Below are 26954 nucleotides of genomic sequence, written 5' to 3' on the forward strand. Positions count from 1 at the left end.
CTCCTCCATGACGATATCAAGGAGCTGGTGGATGTTGGAGACCTTGCGTGCCTCCACCTTATATTTGAGGATGCCCCACAGATGCTCAATAGGGTTTAGGTCTGGAGACATGCTTGGCCAGTCCATCTTTACCCTCAGCTTCTTTAGCAAGGCAATGGTCGGCTTGGAGGTGTGTTTGGGGTCGTCATCTTGTTGGAATACTGCCCTGCGTCCCAGTGTCCGAAGGGAGGGGATTATGCTCAGCTTCAGTATGTCACAGTACAGTACATGTTGGCATTCATGGTTCCCTCAATGAACTGTAGCTCCCCAGTGCCAGTGTTGTGTCGAAGTGCCCGCATGCGCCGTACAGAACAGCACAACATCTGATTTTACGATCAGCTGTTGAGACGGCGCCTGCGCACAAGTGAAGACTAGCAATTAATGTACAAATGGAAGGGCAGTGGAGGAAACGCTTAGTTGGCTGGCCAATCACAGAAGTAAGGGGGCTGTAGTATATGCTCTTGTTTAGATTGCAGTATGATTGGTGGCTGTTCTGTGGAGAGGTAGCCAAACAAATTGTATCACAACAGCATAGCAACAAACTTCTGTTAAGATATTATTCTCCATGTGTAGGATAAGGGTGCTACTCCTTTTCTTGAAAAATAGGACTTTCTAGTGTATGTGGTGGTTGGGGACTTTTGCCACTTTTACCCACACATCACTTCTTAAAGTTTATCCTCTAAGAAAACCTATAGAGCAGGCAACACTAAATGATGGACCGGTGTCCAGATGCAGACCAAGCCACTGTTCCATCTGAACACCATTTAGGAGCCACTCCTTTGCACCAGCCTCCATCACTGTTATTATAACCGTGGAGAGCGGGAGATAGAACATTTCTGGATCGAGTGCGGAAGACACAGGATTGGACAAAGTGCAGTAGCTGCCGGGGTTATCTTTTCAAGTTAAACAGTTGATTGGATACAGGGTGGTCCAAGCAGTCAATCACCTGCTGGTTAATTAAAAAAAAAAGTTTGCTCCTGGACTTGATCCAGAAATGTTCAGCTTCCCACTCCACACCCTGGCTGTGTGTGTGTGGGGGAGAATGATGTGAAGGGGGCAGTAGTGTGTGTGTGTGTGTGTAGTGTTAAGCGGACAGAGCACACAATTCTGTGTGTTCTGTGGGGCAGATTGATGTGAGGGCAGATCATGCTACCGGGGGGGGGGGGGGGGGGGGGGTGGTTATGGGGTGATGTGAAAGGGGACAGTGCTTTGGGGGGGGAGGGGATGTGAAGGGGGGTGGTGCTGTTGGGTGGGTGATTGATGTGAAGAGGGCAGAGCATGTTACTGTTGGGGTGGTATTTGTGATGAGAGGGGGCAGTGCTGGGGGGGGTTGTTCTGAAGGGGACACAGTTCTGCTGGGGGGTGATGTAAAGGGGCAGTGGACTGTACTGAGGGGGAGGGATGTGAAGGGGTAGAGGACAGTACTGTGGGGCAGGGGTGATGATTTGAAGGGGGGTTGAGGACTGCTGTGAATAAAGGGGGTGCGTGATGTGAAGAGGGTTCAGTGCACTACTGTAAAGGAGGGGGAAAGTGGTGTTCAGGGGGCCAGAGAACGCTATTGTGAAGGGGAAACTGATGTGAAGTAGAGGACTGTGATGTGGGTGGGGGGAACTTAGGACACTTATGTTAATCATTGTGATATGGGATATAGGAGAAAGCTGAAAAAAAATGCAATTCCGACCTCTGCTGGAAGAAAATTTTACTGATGGGACCCCCGTACATTTTAATTCAATACCCCTGCTATGGAGAAAATGGTTCCACACTGTCATGTTATATTAGTGCTGACATAACACACTGTTTATGGAGTTCCCATTCCCTGTTCTGTATCAACATTGGGGACATAGAAACGACGTTTAAAAACAATCCATTTTGCTGCATTTACATGTTTACAAAACAGTTTAGGAAATTATTTATTTGTGCAAATAGTCAAAAAATGAAAAATGTCTGTTGATGAAATGGGCTAAACGTGAGTTACCGCATTTACAAGCTGCTACGGGCAATTGCGTTTCAAATGCCTCTGAACAGCCGTCCTTAGCGCATTTTTTTTGCATTCCAAAAAATGCTAAACTCAACTGCCTAAAAATGACTCTGTACATGTACTGACAAGACAATATAGAGGAGAGTTCAGGGGCAGCAGAAAAAAAACACCCTTTCCTGTTTAAGACCCGCCCTATCATCTGTAAGTCACACCCCTTCCCCTTTAGGCTCACCTTTTTCTCTCTGTACATTAGAGATGCAGCAGGGACAGAAAGGGACAGAAGGCAACACCATGGACAGAGAGGGAAGCTGGGGACAGACAGAGGGACGCTGTGCGATGAGGACAGGGATGCAGTGTGGCCAGGGGAACGCCAGGAGGTCACCGTGGGGGGAACCAGAAGAGTATCATGTCTGTTGGCACCCAGGCCCCCTACATCTGCACTGGCTGTTGTCGTCCGTCCCCCCCCCCCCCCCCCCCCCCCCCCAATGCTGACAGCCCTGGTGTCTCATTACAGCCGCTGCACATGCTAGACTGTATGTATTGCAGTCTTGCAGAGCCTCTCATGGGCACTCGGGCTGTTCCCGATGAGTCATTCTGCCCTTGCTCATTAAACATTCCACAGTCAGTGACCGTTCATGTACTGCAAAGTTTGTAGTGCATGAACTGTCTGAATGTGGAATGTTTAATGAGCTTGTTGCACAAATCACTTTATTACAATATGATCTGCATATTCATTTAATCCATATTGAGCAATGAGCACTACATGGCTGCTTAGCACACACACACGATGACTTAAAAGTACTTAATTTTACCTGCTATCCTGGCTGCTGCCTGGGGGTTCCCGCCCTCCTCCTTTTCTCTTCTTCTGTGACAGACCCCGCTCCGGGTCGGGGATAAGATGCCGTGTTGATGGCGTGCAGAGGAGGGCAGGCGGAGCATTAGGCTCCAGTTAATTTACATGCACCCAGTTTGGCCAGTCTTTGGCCATCTTATGGGGGTGGCAGTTGCTCCCCTCCCTCGGCCAAGTACACTAAAAGACTACCTATAGTATCAGCAAGTGCCGTGCTACTACAGGCCAGCCGCGGGGTGGATAGGTTTGTGTGGGAGGCAGAGCCGGGACTCAGGAAGATGGGTGGTGGGTTTTTTTTTTTTTCGTGTTTGGGGGGGGGGGGGGGATGCAAAGGGCCGGCCTAGGCCAAGAAACAGCACTGTATGAAGCCTTCCTGTTTTGACCTGTTTAATTTATTTCTTGTATTGATGTCACATTGATATAAAGTGCAGAGAAATGGCCCCAGTGGAGGGACTGACAGAAATAACCTGATGGAAATTCTAACCCGTCTTCCTTTACTAATGACCTCTGCTGGAATATTTAAACCGAAGAGGAATCTGTAATTGCTGACCTCTTTTGTTATCAGCTGTCGGTTAGAGAGGTAACTTTCATGGAGTCCCTACATGTTTGCGTTAAGGCAGGGGTGATCAATCATTTGAAGAGCGAGGGCAAGTTAAGTGATTTGGTAACCAGTCGTGGGCCACAATGAAATAAAATGGTTCTGAATTTCAATTTTTTTAATTTTGAATTGCATAATGAGCATGAAAATGGAGAGGATCAGTTCCTGTGTATGCCACCCCTACCACCCTTCCTGTCCAAGTGTAAAACAGAATGTGGCTGGGAGGCCATTGCAACCCCTGAACTACACCAGTGGTTTTGGGGTGGGGGGGGTTAGGTGTAGAATCTGGTAAAAACATGACAATCTGTCCGCTGAGCAGAGCGTGCAGATGACCGTGTCCGCTCCGCATATGCAGAGTGGACACAGCCTGCTCTGCTGTATGGGCCCTCTGATCCACCCAGATGGTGGGGAACGGATCCCCTTCAAAATTTTATTTTTTTGGGGGTGAGGGGGATGGAGGTAGACGGGTGTAAATGAACACAAGTTTGTTTACATCTGCCGGTTGGGCACCCCTGTTTTAAATAGTGTTGCATTTAAAGTTCCTTATGTTAAAATGAATATGGGATTAGCGTCTGCTCTCGTTCAGGTTTTTTTAAGTCTCTTGTTTTTCCTTTCTTTTCTTTTCTTTTACACGCCTTCAAGATGATGAGAGTCTCGTCTTGCGTTATAGTCTACTTTGTACACTGTACTTATATAAACAAGAAAACACTTGTATCTGCTGATGATGATTTTATGTACTGTTCTATCACTTTTTCAATAAAAATTTATTCAAAAAAAAAAAAATGAATATGAGGTTTGTGTTTTAAGCTGTGGAGCTGCAACCACTACAGTACACTACAGTCGTGGAAGTGGGAAATTTCTTTACTACTTTGACGATCTAGAATACCAATATCATCTTTCTTTTTTATTATAGCTTCACACAGAAATACCCTCCTGTGAAATTCTTATCGGAAAAAGATCGAAAGAGAATTTTGGTAAGTGTAACTAGATAAATGTATGTGGTGCAGCTGTGTTATTGTCGCACTCATTCGTTTGTTTCGTGTAACACCGGCAGGGGAGTATTTTAGAAAAATGTTATGTGTATTTTAATCTCTAGATTCTTTGTAGGAACTGATGTTTGGATTGGCTGTGAGGTAACTGAGTATTATCTTTGCAGATAACAGGAGGTGCGGGATTTGTAGGGTCACATCTTACAGATAAATTGATGATGGATGGCCATGAAGTCACTGTCGTGGACAACTTTTTCACAGGCCGTAAAAGAAATGTGGAGCATTGGATCGGTCATGAGAATTTTGAGCTTATTAATCATGATGTGGTTGAGCCACTTTACATTGAAGGTAACCAGTACTCTTTGCTAGCATGAAGACACTTTGAGGACTAACCTTTTGTAGTTGGCCATAGATGGTCTGAACGTGAACAACGTGATTTTAACCACTTAAGCTCTCACCTTTTTACCCCCTATGGATCAGACCAGCCTTTTTCAACCAGGGTGCCTTGAGGTTTTTTCAGGGGTGCCTTGGCAAAATCCCTAAACATTGCCCAAAAATATATACAAGCCAGCAGGTGGATCAAGCCTGCCTTTTAAAGTTACGCAAAGCCAGGTTTACATGTAGGAGAGAAATGTCAGAATTGGCCTAGATGCGAAGTGGTTAACTCCATACAGTTATTTTGTAAAATTCGCTGTTTTTTTTTTTTTTTGTCTGCTAATGATGTTTTAGTGTATTTTTTGTGAATATATTGGTTTCATAGTCATTTTCACAAATGCCACGGGGTCTAAAAAAAAAATCAGTAGCACCTTCTTTTTATTCTAGAGTTCATTTTCTTTCAGAAGGTTTTGGGGGTCTTTCACAAATTCTGAAAGCTATAAGTGAAATATTAAAACCTTTTTTAGATTTTTAGAGAAATTTGGATATTTACATTTTTGTGTGCGTTCGATTTTCACCATTTTGCAAAAAGCCACAATGTAAAAGTTACAAATATTTGTGATCTATTAACTCAATACAAGTTAAGCTTTTATATTTAGCAGGAATTTTGTAAAATGTGCTGTGTTTCTGGCAATAATGGTTTTAGTATAGTTTTTACAAATATATCGGTTTGATAAACCTTTGCGCATACTGCGGGGTCTAAAAAAAAAAAATCACTAGAAACTTTTTGTTTATTCTAAAGGTCGGGGGGGGGGGGTCCTATAAGTGAAACAGAAAAATCAAAGGAAAAATTGCAAAAAAAATGGTCTGGCCACCTGAGTGTACAAAATGGAGCACAGGGCCTGGCAGTGAGAAGGGTAAAAGAAGTGCGTGTTGTTGGGTATTTTTTTAAAACTGAGGCTTAGAGCAGATAAATGCCCAAAAAATGTCTACGTGTGAACAGAGCCTGAAAGCAGTTGTAAACCACTGGACCTTTTTTTTTTTTTTTTTTTTTTGTACTTGCCTGCAAGGTATGCATCACTTAAAACCACATTATGCTGAAAATGAAGCATTCCAGCGATGCAATGTCATTGCTGGAGGGTGTTTTCATCTTTACCTGTCTGGCTTCCGGGTTCGCTGACTCCAGGTCTGTGACTGGCCATAGCTGTGATGACACAGTTTATGGCACGGGGCTCTGAAGGAACGGCACTAGCTGCCCTGTGCCAGTGATGTCACTAGCTGCATATACACTAAATATCTCCTAAACGTGCGTATTTACACTACCTATAGGTAAGCCTTATTATAAACTTGCATATAGTGTGTGCTTTATAATTATTCTTTTTTTCAACAAATATTTTAAAATTATTTTAAAATGGAAACATGGAGTAGAAGATGAAACTGTTTTAATAGTGCTTATACTGGGTGATCTACTGAAATGGACTAAATCGTAAAATAAGGGTTAACTAATTCCCTGTGTACAATAAACGTTCTTCTGTGTTAACTGCGGCTCTCACTCAGGTTGCTGTTTGACTGGGAACTGAGGAGATCAGACAGCTACTATGTTGTTTACAAATGTTGCACTGAGTGATCACTGTGATTGGCTGTCACAGTGATCATTCAGTGAGGAAGGCTTCAGATGGTAGGATTGGAAGCTCCCCTTTCTACAGACACCAGGTCTCAAGGGGCTGTGCATGGGAGGGAGTAGGTGACATGAAACTACAGGCAGTCTCCTGGATGTACAGGAGATGCCTTGTGTACAGAGGAGGGCATTTTATGGAAGGGCAACTGGTTAACAGTCAGGAGAGCACCTATGACACAAAGTAAAGCCCTCCTCCGCTACTAAAATGACTGTCTCCACACAAACACATTGTGAAACAAAGTGTAGTAAGCCAGTTATGGGGAAATGATCAGCTGCAGAGCCTACAGACAAGACTGATGACTAAAGCCCCATATACACTATCAGATTTTCTGCAGATTTTTCTCTTCAGATTTACCAAAACCATGTAGTGCAAGAGCCTGCCTGATTTCATACAAATTGAAACTCCTAAGGTTTGACCTCATATTATATGGTTTTGGTAAATCTGAAGGAAAAAAAATCATCAGAAAATCTGATAGTGTGTATGGGGCTTAAGACTTTGCCTTACGCTTTACTTTTTTGGCAGAGTATACTCTTTTAAAAAGATCTCTGATACTGCTACAAAAGTATAAATGATTGGAAAGAAAAACAAAAAAGTCACTTTAAATGTCTACTGAAATACCTTTCTGTGTGTCCAATATTCTCTTTTAAAGAATGTTGTGTTTTTTTTTTTTTGGTGTGTGTGTGTGTGTGTGTGTTTTTTTTCATGTTTAGATAATATTTGTGGTATGTTCCTGAAAACAGTCAAGCCAATTTTCTTAAATCTTTTTTAATGTCGTTCATGTCGTCCTGCAACAGTGACACTGATCAGTGGTGTAGTCCTCTTGGAATAGTTGATTTTATGGTTATGTGTGATATACAAATGCTATTTTCCAACCACTGTTCAATGAACTTGCTGTTTAATACTTGGCAGTCTTATCATAAACTGACAACTATCATTCTGTGTTTTTCTTTTAACTCCAGTAAAAATCAACCCTTTTGATTTAGGGCCGGTTCACACTGCTGCAATGCGGGAACCCTGCGAATTCACTGCGAGTTTCTGCATTGCATGTCTCCCAGCGGCAGTTCACAATTCCCTATGCGAACTGCTGGGAGTGTCAATTAAAAGTTAATGATGCCTCTCAAATCTGTTCGCATATCGTAGTGCGATCTGAAAATTCAGACTGGAATCAGATCGCATGGATGTGAACACGCATACACATTGGATGCAGGTTTCCCGCATCCAATGTACAATAGCAGGAGATTTTGACCGGCTCTGTGTGGAGTCGGTTCATATATCTTTGCGGCGGGTCCGGTGCGATTTGCTCAAACTCTGTGCGTCTTCTGGTTAGTTTCAGGTCCAAATTCGGGCTGAAATCAGACCTGAAATGATGAATCGGGATGCACTGGACCCCTGCTGTGAGCTGCATGTGGCTCATATGTAAACCCAGCTTGAAGATTTAGGCTGCATTCACACCTGAGCCTAGCGATTTACTGGCATTTTTAGTTAAGCATTTATGAACATTTTTAGGAGTGTATTACAAGTGTTTTAGAAGTGTATTATAACTTCAGGTGTTTTTGTTTAACCAGTAGAAAGCACTAGGTAAAGGAGAGGATTAGGACATTAGTGGTGGAGAGCTGCTGTTTGAGCAGAAAATGAGCGATAAAACGCTTATGTCACACATTTTTAAGTTTATGGACCCAATATGCAAAAAAAGCTCATGTACTTTTTTGGACGAAAGGCATTTTGCTTCAGGTGACAGAATACTTAGATGTGAACAGGATTCATTGAAATGAATGGGATTTGGCTTGTTGATCGTTTTTAGAGCTTCAAGCAATAAATCACTCAGGTGTTAACGGGGCTTAAAGGTTTTTGTACAAATTTCCCATGACTTCATACAGACCACAAAGTACATCCTTTGACTTTTTTTTTATGCTGCCCAGCCATAGGAGATACCTTGTTCTGAATTTATTACTTTTTATAAACTGCAGTAGGTGAAACATGAATAATTTCTGATTGCTCAGCGGTGTGCTTTATTATTTTGGAATAAACTGATTCTAATTGTGCAGGGTAAGCATTTTCGCCAGACTACAGAACCAGGTTACTTGCAGCCAGAGAACTTTATAGATCCCTATAGCTGCGATGTACCCGGATAATGCTAGATTAAAGAGAACAACCTGGGCAGGTTTGATGTGCTTTTTCAGTATGTAGTTTCACTGGATTATATTCATAAGAATTTTTTGTTCTTTCTCCTGCAGTGGACCAGATTTACCACTTGGCTTCACCAGCTTCTCCTCCAAACTATATGTATAACCCCATCAAGACACTAAAAACCAACACCATTGGGACACTAAACATGTTGGGTGAGTGTAATGGCACATGCATCTGTTTTATTTTTTTTGTTTTGTTTTTTTATTTTTTGTAAATTACCCAGCCTACTTTATTAAGAATTTCCATCAAATCTCCAACTAAAGCAGTGATAGTTAGTTTGTTTTGGAGCTGTGAAGGGTTAGAACGTCTGTCTGGTATTTATTGTGGAGATTTCCTCACTTTCTGTTGTCTCTTGCACCGTAAGAGGCGTTCCATATTTGGCCATTCAAATTTTGGTTGGGAATTTTAACTTCTGTATTCTTCGTTGTTTGCATTTCTAGGTATTGCAGAATTTAAAGAGAGATCTTGCTTGTTTTCTAGGGTTAGCAAAACGCGTTGGTGCTCGCCTTTTACTGGCTTCCACTTCAGAGGTCTATGGAGGTAATGTTTTGAGTTTTGATTTTATTGGCAATTTCTGTGTGTTTGCCTTTTTTCCTTGTAAAGCAATGTCATAATGTGCTAGATTATGAAACACTTACCTTAGAACGAAGCCCCCCAGTGCTGCGATGTCACTGCTGAGGGCTGACCTCTTCCCCCGGTTTTCCTTTTGAGTTTGTGGCCTCCAGCTACATGAGTGGTTGGGGGAGCATGCGTGTGGGAGCCGCCGCTTACTGCATGTGCTCTGAAGGTCTGGCACTGTAAGCCAGACCTTCAGAGCGTATGCACTGGTGGTGTCACTGGCTGCATTCATTTTGAATAGCTCCTAAACAATGCAAGCTTAGAAGATATTTAAAGTACCTACAGGTAAATGTTACTATAGGACTACCTGTAGGTACAAGTGGTGTAACACTGATTACTACCACTTTAATGTAACTTTCAAAGTTCTTAAAATATTTTTGGTAACGGTCTTTGCACACCTTAACGTCAATTGGTAGTCAAATCAGTACAGTTAGATTGATGTTTCCAAATTATGTTTTGCAAAATGGTTTGTGAATTCCGAAGAATTATATTTGAAATCGTGTGTAGTTTCCCCTATTTACAAGGCAGCAGGGAATGTTTGTGCCTGCTGTGTACAGAAGCCCCTGTGAGCCTGAGCGATGCAGGCACCAGCATGCCCCATTCTCTCATTTACAACAATCTTTACAGATCACGTAGTGGGTGTTACTGAGTTGTCAGAACATGTTTTCCCAAATCCCTCACCCAAAATAGTGCCCAACCACCTGCCATACAGCTTGAAAAGTAGACTTTGCTTGAACAACTATTGAAGCCAAGAAAGGTACATGATTAACATGGGGGTGACAGAAAAAGCGCTAGTCCAGTTGCATTATATTGTCAAAGGCTACAGGTCACTTTTCCATTTCCAAATCTTCTCTGACAAAAATGGAAGATCCCTAAATCTTTAATCTTTCTGTTCTCTATCATATTAAAATAGGAAAGCAACCTGAATGACAAAGGATAAGTTCCTTTAGTAACATGTTACACTCGTATTCAGGGTGTAAGATGTTGCAAAAAGACCGGCCCCCGCTCTGCTGCCCCCCCCCCATTCCCTGTATTGACAGCTAGCGGGGGATCTTCTCCCTCCTTTGGCTGTCACAATTGAAAAAAAAAATGCAGCTTTAGGATGCTCCGCCCACCCAGCCGCGTCACTCCTACACAGTATTCTTGGGGGGGGGGGGGGGGGTGTAGTTTTCAATGAACTACCATGGCGCTGTTGAGTGCTGTGGTAGTTGGTTGATTCTTCCTTTTAGTATCTGTCTGCCTATACGAGCACACCGATGCACTGAGAAGTCTGCATGGCACCGGCGATCTGTTGATCACTGGTGCAATGGTCTCCAGACTCCCAAAACAGAAAATTGTAAATTCGCTTTTTTTTTTTTTTCCTGCTAAAAAAAAAATGCCCATTTTGTATTATTTTTTGTTAAAAGGTGAACTTATCCTTTTAAAGTGAAACGCATAACATGCCAGTTGTGTATACTGTGGCATTATGAAATCTACAACTTTGTACACATCTCTTACTAGGCTGCTTTTACACAGCACTACTGATTGGGCATCTGTTAAGCAGTCAGTTGGCCTCAACCATCTGCCGAAAGATATGTATAACCGATTGCTAAATATATGTGTATTATAATAGTGGTTTAAGGATTCCTTTTTATATCCATTAGAAATACCATGCTACATTATAATATGTAGTTCTGTTTATGTAGAATGTGGACATTCCAGTCTTTACCATTTGTGGTGTGTGGTAGCACAAGCTTGGCGAAATAGTTTTCCGATGGCATAAATATTAATCTAGCATATATACATACTGACTTGTATTTGCAGATCCTGAAGTACATCCTCAAAATGAAGACTACTGGGGACACGTGAACCCCATTGGTCCTCGTGCCTGTTATGACGAAGGGAAGAGAGTGGCAGAAACGATGTGCTACGCTTACATGAAACAGGTTAGCTGTATGTTGGTTCTGTGTAAAACGTAAAAATTGAACTAAATCCAAAAAGTGGAGATTTACTGTGTTATAGCGAGCTTGAGAAATGTTAGTTTGGTCTAAACAATAACCTGAAAAATATACCCTGTTTTAATATCTGCACTGTTGCCTCTGACTGCTGGTCTCAAGGCAGCAGTGTCATCAAGTTATGTTTGGTAATGTCACTTCTATGCTGCTCACTGTTGTTTATATTTGAGACTCTGACATGAGGAAGCAAAGTCTTGCCTTTGAGATGGCCTCCCCCATATTTAAACACGGTGCAGAACAAGGCATCATAAGTCAATAATGGCAGAGAAACCACAAGCAACACTGGTGACTTTTTTTTTTTTTTTTGCCTTCTGACTGCCTGATCTGGGCACAGCTTTCAGAGTTCAATTTTTCTTTTAAAGCCTTTTGTGCCCTAGTGCCATTAAAGTCTAGATGCCTAAAAGCCGTAGTAAACCGCAGCCTTTAAAAAAAAATAAAAAGACTATGGCATAATGTGCTGCATTGTAGCACATTATGAAATGCTTACCTTAGAATGTAGCCCTCCCAGCAGCGCACTGCCACTGCTGATGGGTCTTCCATCTTCACCCCGTCTTCCTTGTGGGTTTGCGGACGCCGGCTGTCTGACTGTCCAAGCTGCGATGAAGCCGCGGCACAGAGCTCTGAAGAGACGGCATGTGAATGCCGTCCCTTCGGATCGCATGCGCCGGAGACGTCGCTGCATGCAGTGTGAATATTTTGTGTGTGTGTGTGTATATATATATATATATATATATATATATATATATATATATATATATATATATATATATATATATATATATATAATATGTATATATGTATATATGTATATATATGTATGTATGTGTGTGTGTGTGTGTGTATATGTGTGTATATATATATATAATAACACCGTATTTATCAACGTTTAATTATGTAGCATGAGGATGTATATTCTACAATATTTACATTTTTGGTCATTCAATGAATGCAAGCTGGAATACATGCACTGCATTGATGCATTCACACAATTTCACAGTAACCATGGGATAAAACAAAATTCAGGAATATTTCTTTATACCATTGTTTTGAAAATCTATGTACAGTACAAACTGGATGATTGAATCAGTTCTGATATCGCTGTTTTACTAACCTGACAGATTATTGTTCTAAATGGTAAACCTTTGTTTTGTTTGCAAATATTAAAGCTTCTAACTACCAGCAATAATAAGTTCTTACAGTAAAGAGCACCTGCCATTTCAGATCCATCAGCAGCACCCGTAAGCGGGCATCCACTCACCTTCTGCTGCCATGTCCCTCAACTTGTGTCACTGCCGCATTGCCAGCCCTCCCATTAAAGTCAATGGGACTGTCAGTGAGTCAACAACGGGTCAGAGGAGGAGCCGCAGTGGGACACATGACAGTTGCTCTATAAAAATGATGATTCAAATTGGGTTGGTTTAACTCAAATCCAACCTGAGATTATATTTATATAAATATGTATCTCTCTCTACACACAAAAAATTAAAGGAACGCCTTTTAATCAGAGTATATTATCAAGTCCGTTAACATAATGGTATGTTGACCTGGTCAGTTAAGTAGCAGAGGGTGGTGTTAATCCGTTTCAGCTGCTTTGGTGGTAATTAACAGTTGCACTAGATGGCCAACAATGAGAAAACCTCCAAAACCGGAATGGTTTTACAGGTGAAGGCCAATGACACAGAAGGTCCCATCAGCAGGACCAGTATCTGCTCCTTTGTGAAAGGAGGAACAGGATGAGCACTGCCCGAGCCCTACAAAATGACCTCCAGCAGGCAGCTGGTGTGAATGTCTCTAACCAAACCATCAGAAACGGGCTTCATAAGGGTTGCCTGAATGCTCGACATCCTCACTGGGCCCTATTCTCGCTGCCTGGCACCATGGAGCTCGATTGGCATTTGCCGTTGAACACCAAAATTGGCAGGTCCACCACTGGCACCCTGTGCTTTTCATAATTTAAAATGTTTGTAATATTGTAATTGTATCTGACAATTGCATTATTAAACCTTGCAAAAATGTCGACTCTAGTTTGCAGTGGCATCTGTGGGCTGAATGCTTTTTTCACCTAAATTATGCTTCCAGTCTATATGTGATCTTATTCACATGATTGGGAAATACTGATAGACCCCCACTAATAATTGGGAATCAAACATCTTGGCATGTATGAACTTTTCCTCAGCATGGGGCATTGTAAAAGGGGATTCTTAATGTACAGATTGTGGAAGCTGTTATGGACCAAGAATAATAGCTGGCGTAACATTATTGATAATGAAACTTATATTCCTAGCATGTGTACTGTTGTGCAGTTCAAGGACATCAGTCTTCCCTGCTCATTCTGCATTTGTGATTTCTATGTAGGAAGAATTTATATACTGCTAGCTCCAAAAATGTTGTTCAACATTTTCCTATGAAATTACTTATCTGGTAAATTAGAACTAGCCTCAAACTTTAAAATCGCATATGTAAACTTTGACACATTTTGTAAATGGTAGTTTTTTATGCCAGTAAAACCTTTTAAATTTTGTTGGGGCTACGCAGTATTTTCCATATAGATCTATCTGCACCATTAGGAATTAGTGACTTGATGTTTCTGGAAAGCTAGTCTATTTTCAGATACCAATCTGCCATCTGTGGTTAATGCTGAGTATATGTTTAAACAGTAGAGAAGGATCACCAAGGGGGTAATAAACTACCTGCAAGGATGTCACCCTTGCTGCTGCGTAGATGCTGGAACAGTTGGCTCTCAGTTTTTCAAAGTAACCCCTTTTACTTTGTATAAATATATCTTATTCATGCCATTAGAACCTTTAAATGTGCAATTCCTTTTAAAGAGTAGAAACTCTCTTCTTTCTATAATAAGCTCATTGCAGTGTTGTCACCCTTGCTGCTGCTTAATGCTGGCACAGTTGAAGGCCCTATCAGTGAATGGCCATACTTGGCTTCCCCCTTAGCCATTTAGATTGACAGTACATTTCTTTAGTTGCAGAGGCTTAGGGATATTTTATGTTAAAGCCCCGCTCAGACCCTCCCACCTCCTATCCAGCATAGCCTAAAGCAGGTGTGCCCAACCGCTGGTCCTTTGATGTGGCGCACCACCATCTCCTCTGGAATGGCGGTTGGCAAGCCCGGATCATGGGTTCCTGACCCGCCATCCCTAAACATCAGTCTGAAGAACAGAGCCAGCACTAGAGGAAGCAGTCGGTGCTTCCTGTATAGCACTGACTCCTGTCGCAGGTGGAGTGCTACCAAATGTACTCTGCCTGTGACAGGAGCAATACAGGCTCTACTGTCTACTGCAGCCGCATGCTTCCTCAAGCGTCTGCTCCTATCACCCTAATGCTCGGGAACCAGCCAGCAGTACCCACCAGCAGCACCAGCCCTTTAGGACAGCCAGCAGCAGCCATACCCACCTGGGGGACAGCATCAGCCAGCAATGCCTGCAGGAATCCTGAGGCAGAAGTGAAGATTGAGGTGCAGGTACCACAGTGCATCAGTGTGAAAGCAACCTTAGGTCTTTTTTACAGACGGTCCTATTGGGGTCCGCTTGTCTGTTTTTCAATCGGACCCTCTATTTTCCTCTATAGAGCAGCAAATGTAAACAGACTTATGTCTCTTTGCACCCGCCTATCCCCAATCCAGTCCACTTAAAAAAAAAAACAGGACAAGATTCGTCCCCTTCTGTCTGGGCGGATCGGAGGGCCTATGGAGAACAGCGTGCTGTGTTTGCTGTGCATATGCAGAGTGGACACAGACCTGTCAGCTGCCCATTGTTGCCTGTGACCAGTTAGCAGTTACCGCTAAAGTGGCCCTTGCTCCTCAAAAGGGTTTCAGGTGAAATCCAGCTTCCCGGGTGCATTTGGTGAAAAGTTTAAATTGTGTGTCTTTTTAAGATCCGCCACTACAGGGGCCAGTTCCTCTTCCGCAAAGTGGTGGTGAGCTGCTAATGCAGCAGAAGAGGTAAGTGCGCTTTATTACCAAAAGTATTGGGACGACTACCTTTACACGCACATGAACTTTTGCAACATAAAATAAAAAAAAGGGAAGGCTGTCTATAAGGTTTAGCAGCGTGTCTATGGGAACGTTTGGCCATTCTTCCAGAAGTGCATTTGTGAGGTCAGGCATTGATGTGGACAAGAAGGCCTGGCTCACAGGCTCCACTGTAATTCATCCCAAAGCTCTTCTATCAGGTTGAGGTCATGACTCTGCAGGTCAGTCAAGTTCCTCCACCACAAACTTGCTCATCAATGTCTTTATGGGCCTTGCATTGTGCACTGGTCCAAATTATTTGGTGGAGGGGGGATTATGATGTGGGGTTGTTTTTCAGGGGTTGAATTTGGCCCCTTAGTTCCAGTGAAGAGAACTATTAACGCGTTGGCATACCAAGACATTTTGGACAATTTCATGCTCCAAACTTTGTGGCAACCGTTTTTGGGGATGTCTCCTTCCTGACCTCAACCCAATAGAACACCTTTGGGATGAATTAGAGCGGCGACTGCGAGCCAGACCTTCTCGTCCACATCAATGCCGGACCTCACAAATGCACCTCATGTACGCTGCTGTTGGTAAATGAATGTTTAGGAGCAGTTGGGTGTTTTTTTGTTTTTGTTTTTTTCAGCTGCCCCTGAACTCTCTTCTGTTATCTTATCAGTACATGTACACTGGGTCATTTTTTAGTAGTTTCCAGGCAGCGTTTTTAGAAGCATTTTTTTGGAAAGCAAAAAAATGTGTTCAGGATGGATGTTCAGAGGCATTTGAAACGGCAAACACCTGTAACAGCTTGTAAATGTGGTAACTCACATTTAGCTGTTTAGGCGTTTTTATATTTTTTACTATTTTTGAAAAAAAAAAAGGTTCTAAAAGTAAACGTGGGTTGTAAACTTGGCAAAACGGACGTTCTTAAACATCGGTTACTATCTGTCAGGTTTAGGCTCGGTTCACACAGGGGGCGATGCGAGGCGACACGACTTGCCTCGCCGCGACCTCAGCGGCGACTTGCAAATGACTTCTGTATAGAAGTCAATGCAAGTCGCCCCGAGGTCGCCCAAAAGTAGTACAGGAACCTTTTTTCTGAGTCGGAGCGACTCGAGTCGCTCCTCTTAGAACGGTTCCATTGTACAGAACGGGGGCGACTTGTTAGGTCGCGGCACGGCAAGTCGTGTCGCCTTGTGTCGCCCCCTGTGTGAACCGGCCCTAAATCTTTCAGGAAAGGTTGTAAAACATCCCATGTACACCAAGCCTTAAAGCTGTAATGGATGGGCCAACTTAATACTGAACCCTGTGGACTAAGATGTAGTTCATGTACGTGTAAAGGCAGGTGCCCCAATACTTTTAGTAAATAGTGTATTTACATTCCTTTTTGTTTGTGTTTTGTTTTGTTTTTTAACAGTCTTGTTTTTTAATGTAAGATTGGTGACAGGGTAGCCTTAAGGAAAAAAATATTTTAGCCAAATCCAAACAAAAGCTTATATACAGAAGTATACAAATGGGAAAGTAGAAACAAGAGTGACGACAAAATTAAAACCCAAAGAAAGATGACAAGCCGTGACAGCGGAGGGTTGTTGCGCCTAGAAAAATACTACATATTTCACTGCTACTGACCACTTTTCGGTTTGTCTTCTGACACACTTTGGGTTTTTTTTTTTTTTTTTTTTTTTTTTTTTTTTTTATGTTACTACCTTTTGATGTTTATCTGATTGTTAAAAGTATTTTTACAATTAGTGAAAATGAGAGAATGTGAACTTTTTTGTTTTTTATTCTTTATATTGCAAATAGTGTTTGTTTTGTTTTTTACTGGACCTTACCTTTTTTGAAAGGGGAAAATCCGCCAGATGTTTCCCTGCTGTGCTGCCACCACTAAATTACAGTCCACAAAGCTGCTGTGATGCCCGGGGATCTTGCCAAGGGTTGTACCCCAGGCTGTGACTTGCATTCCGCTGCCAATGATCTGTCAGTGGTGGTAGTGTGGTGGAGGAAAACCATTGTCGAATGTCGGGTCATCATGATCAACAATAAACTTACTTTCTGAATGATATGACTTGACAATGGATTTACATGGGGGCATTGTTTACATTTTGCTGGGCTAATTTTGATGTTTTTAATATAACTGTTTAAAATCTGCTTTTTATTTATTTTTGCTATAAAATTACTATGAACCCTCGAACATATATTTTCTGAAAGCAGAGGCCCTGAAGAATAAAATGGTGGTTGTTGCAATTTTTGATGTTGGACAATATTTGCGCAACCCTTTATCAAATGCAGATTTCTGGGGAAAAAATGCACTTCATTGCATTTTAGTGCACACAAACACAGGGATTTGTTTGTGTGTGAAACCCCTGTTCTGTCAAGTGAGAGGAGACATAGTTTGTTCCTACCAAGTAGGAACAACGATGTTTCTCCTTCCCCCAGTTGGTCCTATCCCCATATAGTTAGAACACACATTTAACCTCTTGATCGCCCCCTATTGTTAACCCCTTCCCTACCAGTTTCATTTACACAGTAATCCGTGCATATTTATAGCACTATTCTATGTGTATGACAATCAGCGCCACGGTAATTCTTGCTAAAGTACTAAGTGCAAAAATAGTACAACCCCGTATATGTAATCAAATATTGCAGCTGCTGTGCACTCTAAGTGGATTCACTTCACTTTAAAAAAAAATTGTGTGCGTTTATAAGTATATATAGTGCAGCGCTACTATAATGGTAACTCTAATAACACACTTTGTTCAAATAATAAAAATAATCAGTCATTGCAATATCGCATAACAAAAAGTCCTTAGAATATCACAGCAATCAAGAATTGTGTTTATAATATCACCAATGTGCTTTTCTTTAAACACTGTATACTTGTGCACACTGTATACTTGTGCTACCGTCTATTTTACTCGCTCACCTCAAGAATGAGTCAAGCAGACTCTAACATAACACACCATAAGAGTCTCCTCTCCCTTCTACTACAGACACTATTTGCTACAAAGTGGTGACTGGAAGCTGAGCAATAAGAGGTGACAAGTGATTAGAATTTGATTCGGTCTGTGGGATAAGCAGAATGACATCAGTATTCATGAAATCATTTGACTGTAACAGGTGCCCAGACCATTTTAGCAAATAAGTAATTCAAGCTGTCCAAATTACGGGATATAGGTTGACATTTCAGCACTCCTATTCTGTTTTTAGAGTGAGGTTATCAGTTTCCTTGTGTTTTGCTTCTGTTGTTTTGATATATATTATTGTAAAATATTTTGCTGATTAACGAACGTAGTTGACATAAATATGCTGTATAAAGACATTTTAGAATTCAGTGGTTCTAAAGGCAGAAGGTTTTTTTATCTTAATGCATTCTATGCATTTAGATAAAGCCTTCTGTGTGCTGCAGCCCCCCTAATACTTACCTGAGGCCCATCTCGATCCAGTGATGTTGAACAAGAGCCTTGCCTATCCGAGACTCCCCCTCATTGGCTGAGACGCAGCAGTGAGTGCCGTTGGATTCTGCTGCGGTCAATCAGGAGAGAGGACGGGGCCAAGCTGCAGCTCCATGTCTAAATGGACACACAGCCTTGACTCGGAAGGGAGGGGCCAGGAGCGCCGGTGAGGGAACTGAGAACAGGAGGATCTGGGCTGCTCCGCAAATCCACTGCACAGGACAGGTAAGTATAACATGTTTGTTTTTAAAAATAACAGACTTTAATATCACTTTAATAATACAGGACTGAGTATTCATTGACAGTGGGTTATGTTACCTTCTTGAGGCTTAAAGTGTTTGCAAACCTAAAAGTAAAACCTCTTTGCATGGTCTCTTTAATTTATATGTGCTTTTATAGCTTTATACAGTTTGTCATCCTGCTGTTAGATACAGGCACACTATAAGAGCACAGTGCGCCTGTATCTTCGGCGGTCAGGGTAAAACCACGCACCCCCGCCACACTCTTGCCAGCCTTTCCGCTCATCCCATTGTGAAGCCTTGGTAGGGAGGATACTTGGTGGCAAACTTAATTTTCCACAAAGACATGGTGACCTGTCTTTGCAACCTGGAAAACAAATAGCTGACGTGTGTGTGTGTGTGTGTGTGTGTGTGTGTGTGTGTGTGTGTGTGTGTGTTTTTTTTTTTTTTTTTTTTGTACAGATGGATATGTCAGATCAATATGCCTGTTTTATCTTCCTCCTTTTGTTTCTTTTTTAATAAAATCATTTTCCATGGATGTTGCGTAATGAGAGGTCACTTTCTTTTTCCATGTGCAATATGCTTCTTGTACTGAACTGAAGAGTAGATATGTGGTGATATTATCCATACTAAGTGCCTGGATTTGCCAAGAAGTGTCTGCCTATACCTGAGGGGGTTTGCTTGTTTAAGGGTGGGTTCACACCATTGCCGCATCTGTCTCACAGTAGGGTCTGGTGCATCCTGGCTCACTGTTTCAGGACCGATTTAGCCTGCATTATAGGTTGAATTTGAACCTGAAACGGACCAAAAGACGCAAGGGTCACACACTCTAGTAAGAGGCAAATCCTCTGCAGTGACGTACGTTGTGGTGATTATTCTGATTATGACCCTATCCGGAATGAATTGTACATTATAAATCCAATTGGTTGTTGGGACTTTTCCTGATCACACTATATAGTTTTCTGGGACTTTGCATGATCTCTTTCTATATCAGAACTGATTCACATTTGTTAATAAATATATATATTATCACAAAAGTGAGTACTCCCCTCACATTTTTGTAAATATTTTATTATATCCATGTGACAACACTGAAGAAATTAAACTATTCTACAATGTAAAGTAGTGAGTGTACAGCTTATATAACGGTGTAAAGTTGCTGTCCCCTCAAAATAATCAACACACAACCATATAATGTCTAAACTGCTGGCAACAAAACTGAGTGCACTCCTAAGTGAAAATGTTTAAATTGGGCCCAAAGTGTCAATATTTTCTGTGGTCACCATTATTTTCCAGCACTGCCTTAACCCTCTTGGCCATGGAGTTCACCAGAGCTTCACAGGTTGCCACTGGAATCCTCTTCCACTCCTCCATGGCGAAATCACAGAGCTGGTGGATGTTGGAGACCTTGTGCTCCTCCACCTTCCGTTTTGAGGATGCCCCACAGACGCTCAATAGGGATGAGATCTGGAGATATGCTTGGCCAGTCCATCACCTTTGCCCTCAGCTTCTTTAGCAAGGAAGTGGTCATCTTGGAGGTGTATTTGCGGTCATTATCATATTGGAATACTGCCCTGTGGCCCAGCCTCTGAAGGAAGGGTATTAATCGATCAGGCTCTGCTTCAGTATGTCACAGTACATGTTGGCATTCATGGATCCCTCGATGAATTGTAGCTCCCCAGTGCCGGCAATACTCGTGCAGCCCCGGACCATGACACTCCCACCACCATGTTTGACTGTAGGCAAGACGCACTTGTCTTTGTACTCCTCACCTGGTTGCCACCACACACGCTTGACACCATCTGAACCAAATACGTTTATCTTGGGCTCCTCAGAGCACAGGACATGGTTCTAGCAATCCATGTCCTTAATCTGTTTGCGGGCTTTCTTGTGCATCATCTTTAGAAGAGGCTTCCTTCTGGGATGACTGTCATACAGACCAATTTGATACAGTGTGCGTCTGTCCTAAACCAGATGTGACCAGAACTGCGTGACTGCGACAGAGTGAACCAGACATAAATAGGTGAAAGTACATTAAAGTAAATGCATATAAATGTGAACATACCACCAATACAGAGTGAATAAACCAATCAGTGTGTGTGTGTGTGTGTGTGTGTGTGTGTATATGTATATATACATATATATATATATATATATATATATATGTGTGTATGTATATGTATATGTATGTATATATATATATATATATATATGTATGTGTATATATATATATATATATATATATATATATATATATATATATATATATATATATATATATATATATATATATATATATATATATATATTATGTGTGTGTATATATATATATATATATATATATATATATATATATATATATATATATTATGTGTGTATATATATATATATAGCAAAAGGGAGTACCAGGGTCATAAATTGGAAATCGGCAGATGGGGGGCCAGGAGTAAACTGACAGGGAAAAGGATGGAAGGGATCAGGCTGCAGGGCAAGAATACAGGTTCAGGCTACAGGATCAGTATAACGGATAAACAAGCTGCAGGTCAGGGCACAAGGACAATACCAGGGCACGGTGTGTGTGCACTTGCCGGGTATTTATACTCGTCTCAATCAGACTCAGGTGATGTCTGATTGCAGGAGATGTTGTCGGCCCCACACTGCCAGGAACCACCCGCTGGTGGACGCCAGTACTGCAGCCCAAAGATCCCATAATATTATCAACAGGGGAAAGCTCCCCTGGCAGTTCCAGACTGCCAGGAGAGACCTGCTGGTGGACCACAGTATTGCACGCCAAATATCAGGCAGTGTCATCAGCGGAACCTTCTCTGACAGTGGTGTATGGTGTGAGCACTGACAGGCTGACTTTCCACCCCTTCAACCTTTGCAGCAATGCTGACAGCCCTCATTTCCTCAAGACAGCTTCTGGATATGACACTGGGTTTGTGCACTCAACTTCTTTGGTCGACCATGGCAAGACCTGTTCTGAGTGGAACCTGTCCTCTTAAACCACTGTATGGTCTTGGCCACCATGCTGCAGCTCAGTTTCAGGGTCTTGGCAATCCTATTATAGCCTAGTTCATCTTTATGTAGAGCTACAATTAGTTTTTTATATCGGCATATAAATAACATGGATAACACCACATTTAACACACTTGCCTCCCCATTCACACCCTGAGACCTTGTAACAGAGCCACGACACTGGGGAGGCAAAATGGCTAATTGGGCCCATTTTGGACATTTTCGTTTAGTGTACTCACTTTTGTTGCCAGCGGTCTAGACATTAACGGCTGTGTTATTTTGAGGGGATGGCAAATTTACACTGTTATACAAGCTGTACACCCACTACTTTACATTGTAGCAAGGTGTAATTCCTTCAGTGTTGTCACATGAGAAGTTATACTAAAATTATTTCTAAAAATGTGAGGGGGTGTACTCGCTTTTGTGAGGTACTGTATATACTATATGCCGTCTTCTAAAATTCAATTTTTCTTATCAGAGGTCACGTGACTGTCCGCTGTCTTCCTCCAATGTTTGTATTATAGAGGGAGGTCATTTGACAGAAGGAGAGCTCAGCCCCTCCCTCTGTAATGCATACATCGGAGGAAGACCTCTGGGGATAAGTAAAAAGGTGTTTATAATAAGAATTTTAGAAAATGGCATATAGTGTATATACATCATGTAATCTTAGCACAGGGGCTGGCAGTGGCTGTGTGCACTGCCTTAACAACTCCTTTTAACCGGATAATGTTTTTCTTCAAACGTTTTGCTTCCTGAAAAAACTTTTGTTGATTTATGATGGACCCCCTGCAATCTGAAAACAAATATAATTGTAAAATGACTATCTCTTCGAAATCTTGAGAAATATGAAATTAACTTTTAGGCTCCACTCACACCTAGCTGATTTGAATTTCAGAAGGAATCGCTGCGATTCCAAAATTGAGACACGTTTGCGATGCCATTACTTCTTAATGGAAAATGTGTGGCAAATAGCAATGTACGATGCTGTTGCTCAGAAGCTACTGCTCCTTTTTGAGCGTCAAGCTTTGCGCATTGCGATTTTAACATGTTTGCAGCGCAGTTGCCCAACAATTGCTGCAAAATCGCACCACAATTGGGGTGACATTAAAAAGTAATGGCATCATGGGGCGTTGCCATGACCAGCATGTGAGAGGAAGTGTCTCTCACAGCTCTGCTCCAGCACAGGCAATTGATCCTCTCCCAGCAACAATCCAGCGGTGACAGATGGATTTTCAGCTGGCTACCAACCCGGTCAACCTCCCAATCCACCCGCCGGCCCTCTGCACCCACAGAATGGTGAAAAAAAGGAGGATTTCTCGGGTTTGCGAAATTCAAGATGGCGCGGCCCTGGCACAGCGCACGCCGAGGGGTGCTGAGAAAAGCTAAAGAGGGCGGCAGCAAAAAAAAACACAGAAGAACCAGGGTAAGGAGTACCAGAGGGATATGCTGTACTATACCCAAAAGCTGGGGGGACCTCAGGACCAGACCGCAGGGTGCGGGCCACAGTCATCTCACCTGTCGGCACATGACACATTAGGGAAGTCTGTGGGAGACGCAGCGTGGCATGGAGAGCCTGGGTTCCCAGAGAGCTGCTCAGCTCTCTGCCCACAGATCCTGATTCTGAAAAACCCGAGAAACTGACTGACTAAAATACTCGGAGCAGTGCATGTGTGTGCAACTTCAGTGAATACACTTGATGAACAGTTTGGGGGCCTAAGAGGACATATCCCTACTGAGGCAGGATCCTCAAAAGATCTGGGAACGCACGACTGCAGTGGAGAGCAGAGTAAGCAACATTGAAGATAAATTGCCGCCAGTGGGTCAGGAAGCCCATGTCGCCCATCAGCTGGCCAAAGACACCAACAATAGAGCTGATAACATGGAAAAATCGTCTGAGATGCAACAATATACGCATAGTGGGTCTGCCGGAGAAAACCAAGGGGAGAGACCTTCCTTTTGAAGGGTGGCTTATTGAAATATTTGGTAAGGACGCCTTTTCCACCTTCTTTACTGTCGAGAGGGCTCATCGTACACCAGATCGCCTGGCAAAACCAGGTGCCCATCTCCTACACTACAGGGATAAGGAAGCTGTGCTCAGCGGGCCAATGTCCAGTTCAATGGTGTCAGTGTCCTTGCATCCAGACTTCGGCAAAAGTGCAGAGATGCCGGGCCAAGTTCTCAGATGTAAAGAGGTGTCTGAGGTCTCTGCAATTACCCTATGCCATGCTGTACCCCGCTAAGCTGAGGGTCGCTGCTAACAGTCAGGCGCACTTCTTTGAATCTGCCCAATTGATCGCAATGAGCAGGCCCTATGTCAACGCAGAGAAGATGGAGATTGATGTGCGCCACACTCCTGCAAGATCAGGCACCTGGTTCCTGTCTGCGCAGAGCTCTCTACAGGCTTTCTAAGGAAAGTCTGCCTTTTTGTTCATAATTTTTTTTCCTTTACTAGTTTTCTTTTACATAATAACTTGTTAAAAGAAAAAGCTTACGTTTTGTTCTGCTGGGAGACATAATAATATTATGGGAACTTTGAGCTATCTTGTGAAGTCAACAAGAAAAAATGTGCCTTATCTACGTGAGAAGTAGAGAAAAATCGCTGAATATGTTTTTGTTCAAAATTGGATTACAGTGGCCTGTCCCGTTGACGGCCTGTTTTTTTTTTTTTTTTTTTTTTTTTTTTTTTTTCCTTCCCTCGTGAAGGCTTTTTATGGAGGATACGTGACCCTGGAAAGGTCACTGCATAAGACTTGTCAGACTAGTGCCGTGGCGCATAAGGTTGGTGCTAGCAACCCTTTGCTGGGGGAAGAATCGATGTATTCTCAATCAGTCTGCCCACTAGGGGTTCTTTAGACCTATTCAGACCTTTGTACCTGTGTTCCGAATATACTGACAATATGTCCCCGATTTGTTCCCAATGGTTGAAATACCGGTTTAAGGTGGTGCTCCAGACTCTGCTAGCATATTTGGAGGGGAGACCGGATTTGCCGCTGCTGATAGTGGGAGACTTTAACTGCTGGCTGTGTCCCTCCATGGACAGGCACCCAGGCATGGGGGCTCCTGCTGCATTGAGGAGATCTCATTGCTAAGATTGCTTAATGAAGTGGGCTGGGTAGATATTTGGAGACATAGGAACCCTTCGGATAAACAGTTTTCCTGTTTCTCCCAGACGCTTGGAACACTGTCCAGAATTGACCTAGCGATTTGGTAAATCAGCCATGCTCCCAGCCGCCTTGGAGGTTGTATACCAACCCCGCAGTTTGTTGGACCACTCGCATGGTGATTTGTTTAATTGTGTCCCCACTGTCCAGGCTGCCTAAGGCACCCTGGAAATGTAACGCCTTCTGGCTGAACCTAAGGGGATGGAGCGGAGCATGCATGAGTGTGTGTGTTTGTTTTTTTTTTTTTTTTGTTTTTGTTTTTTTTTTGCTAGCCAGGATTCTGCTGACTCCCCTGTAGTGCAATGGAAAGCCTTCAGGGCTTATCTGAGGGGACTCCTTATCAAACAAATTGTCAAAGTTAAACTTTTCCAAAATGTTGGATTTGGGGAAACATATATATATTTCATGGATCCGCTTACTTTATTGCTGCCCGCAGGCAGCCATTCGGGCATCGGGTAGCATGTCTCATACTTTTGCTTTTGAGTAGGCGCACAAGACAAGGGTGTCCGTTGTCAACCTTGCTCTTTGCACTAGCCATTGAACCCCTGGCAATTAAAATCGGAGACCACCCTGGTATTGCTGGCTTCCGTTATGGAGACACAGGAAAAAGTGGTACTCTATGCGGATGACACAATGATTCTGCTTGGAAACATCAAAGGTTTCCTTAATGAAACTGTCCACCATAATGGAATTTGGTACTTATTCAGGGCTCCAAGATCAACTAGACAAAGTCCTCCCTTATGCTCTTTTGGGGGGGGGGGGGGGGGTACACCAATGCTAGCTCCATAACACTGGCTACCTCCTTCAGGTACTTGGGGGTCTGGGTGATGCCCAGTATCCATAACTATGGGAGGCTGAATATCTCCCCACTGTTGCAAAAAATTCCGGGACCGGATTAAAACATGGAATTCCCTCTGCCTGTGGGCAGCTGGTAGGGTGAACCTGATCAAAATTATTTTGATGCCCAAGCTACTCTGTGCTGCACAACCCACTGGTAGTGGTCCCCCTTAAGACATTTTGATTAGTTAACTCCCTATTCCGTGCGTTAATATGGAAGAATCGATCCCCTAGAATTAAACTTGAATGTCTACAGTACCCTAAGAACAAGGGGGGTCTAGCCTTTCCAAACCCCTGGCTGTACTATCTAGCCGCACAATCACAGCACCTGATTGATGCTGCATACAGTAAAAGGAGAGTCTGTTTCGGTGGCCCTGGAAGCTCTGGCCTTCAGTAAACCACATAAGATTTACCCGACTTATAACCTTATTCAAAAAGTATGGACTAAGATATCTACAGGGAGGGACTGGATTAGGGCTGAAACGATTCATCGACATGATCGATAATAATGAAAATCATTATCGACTATTTTCATTATCGATTAGTTGGTCCACACATTCCTCCCTGCCAGTGCATTAGAATCCTCTTGTGTACAAAGCAGCGGCTCCACCGTATGTGACCAGGCACATCCCCGCCTCTCCTCCTCGCTGACCTCAGCTCCCCCCGCCCCACCAGTATTTCTGGGGGGGGGGGGGGGCTGGAGGTTTTAGCATAGTGCCCCATTATTGGTTTTCCTGGGGGGGGGGGGGGGGGGGGAATAGTGCGCCATTGGTGTTCCCAGAAGGAGTAGTGCTGCCTCATCATTGGTGTTCCCGGGAGGAATAGTACTGCCCCATAATTTTCATTATTACTTTAAAGAAACAAAAAAATTGCATATGACTTTTTTTTATGATTATCTGATTAATCGGCCAACTAATCGATTATGAAAATAATCGTTGGTTGCAAATGCAGACCTAGACGTAGCCTGATCTGGT

General features: G+C 42.7%; 1 protein-coding gene across 2 annotated transcripts in view; it reads left to right on the forward strand.

Annotated features, from left to right (window-relative positions):
* Window positions 1-26954, forward strand: part of UXS1 (UDP-glucuronate decarboxylase 1) — a 96095-nt gene that overhangs the window by 19334 nt on the left and 49807 nt on the right. For both annotated transcript variants that reach the window (XM_077482630.1, XM_077482631.1), the window contains exons 5-9: window positions 4379-4439; window positions 4622-4802; window positions 8743-8847; window positions 9176-9235; window positions 11117-11238. In XM_077482630.1, coding sequence (XP_077338756.1) covers window positions 4379-4439; window positions 4622-4802; window positions 8743-8847; window positions 9176-9235; window positions 11117-11238 — 529 coding nt within the window. The remainder of the gene's footprint in view (window positions 1-4378; window positions 4440-4621; window positions 4803-8742; window positions 8848-9175; window positions 9236-11116; window positions 11239-26954) is intronic.

Source organism: Lithobates pipiens, unplaced genomic scaffold, assembly GCF_037356315.1.
Source record: "Lithobates pipiens isolate NorthernLeopardFrog02 unplaced genomic scaffold, aLitPip1_a1.2 Scaffold_16, whole genome shotgun sequence".
NCBI lineage: Eukaryota > Metazoa > Chordata > Amphibia > Anura > Ranidae > Lithobates > Lithobates pipiens.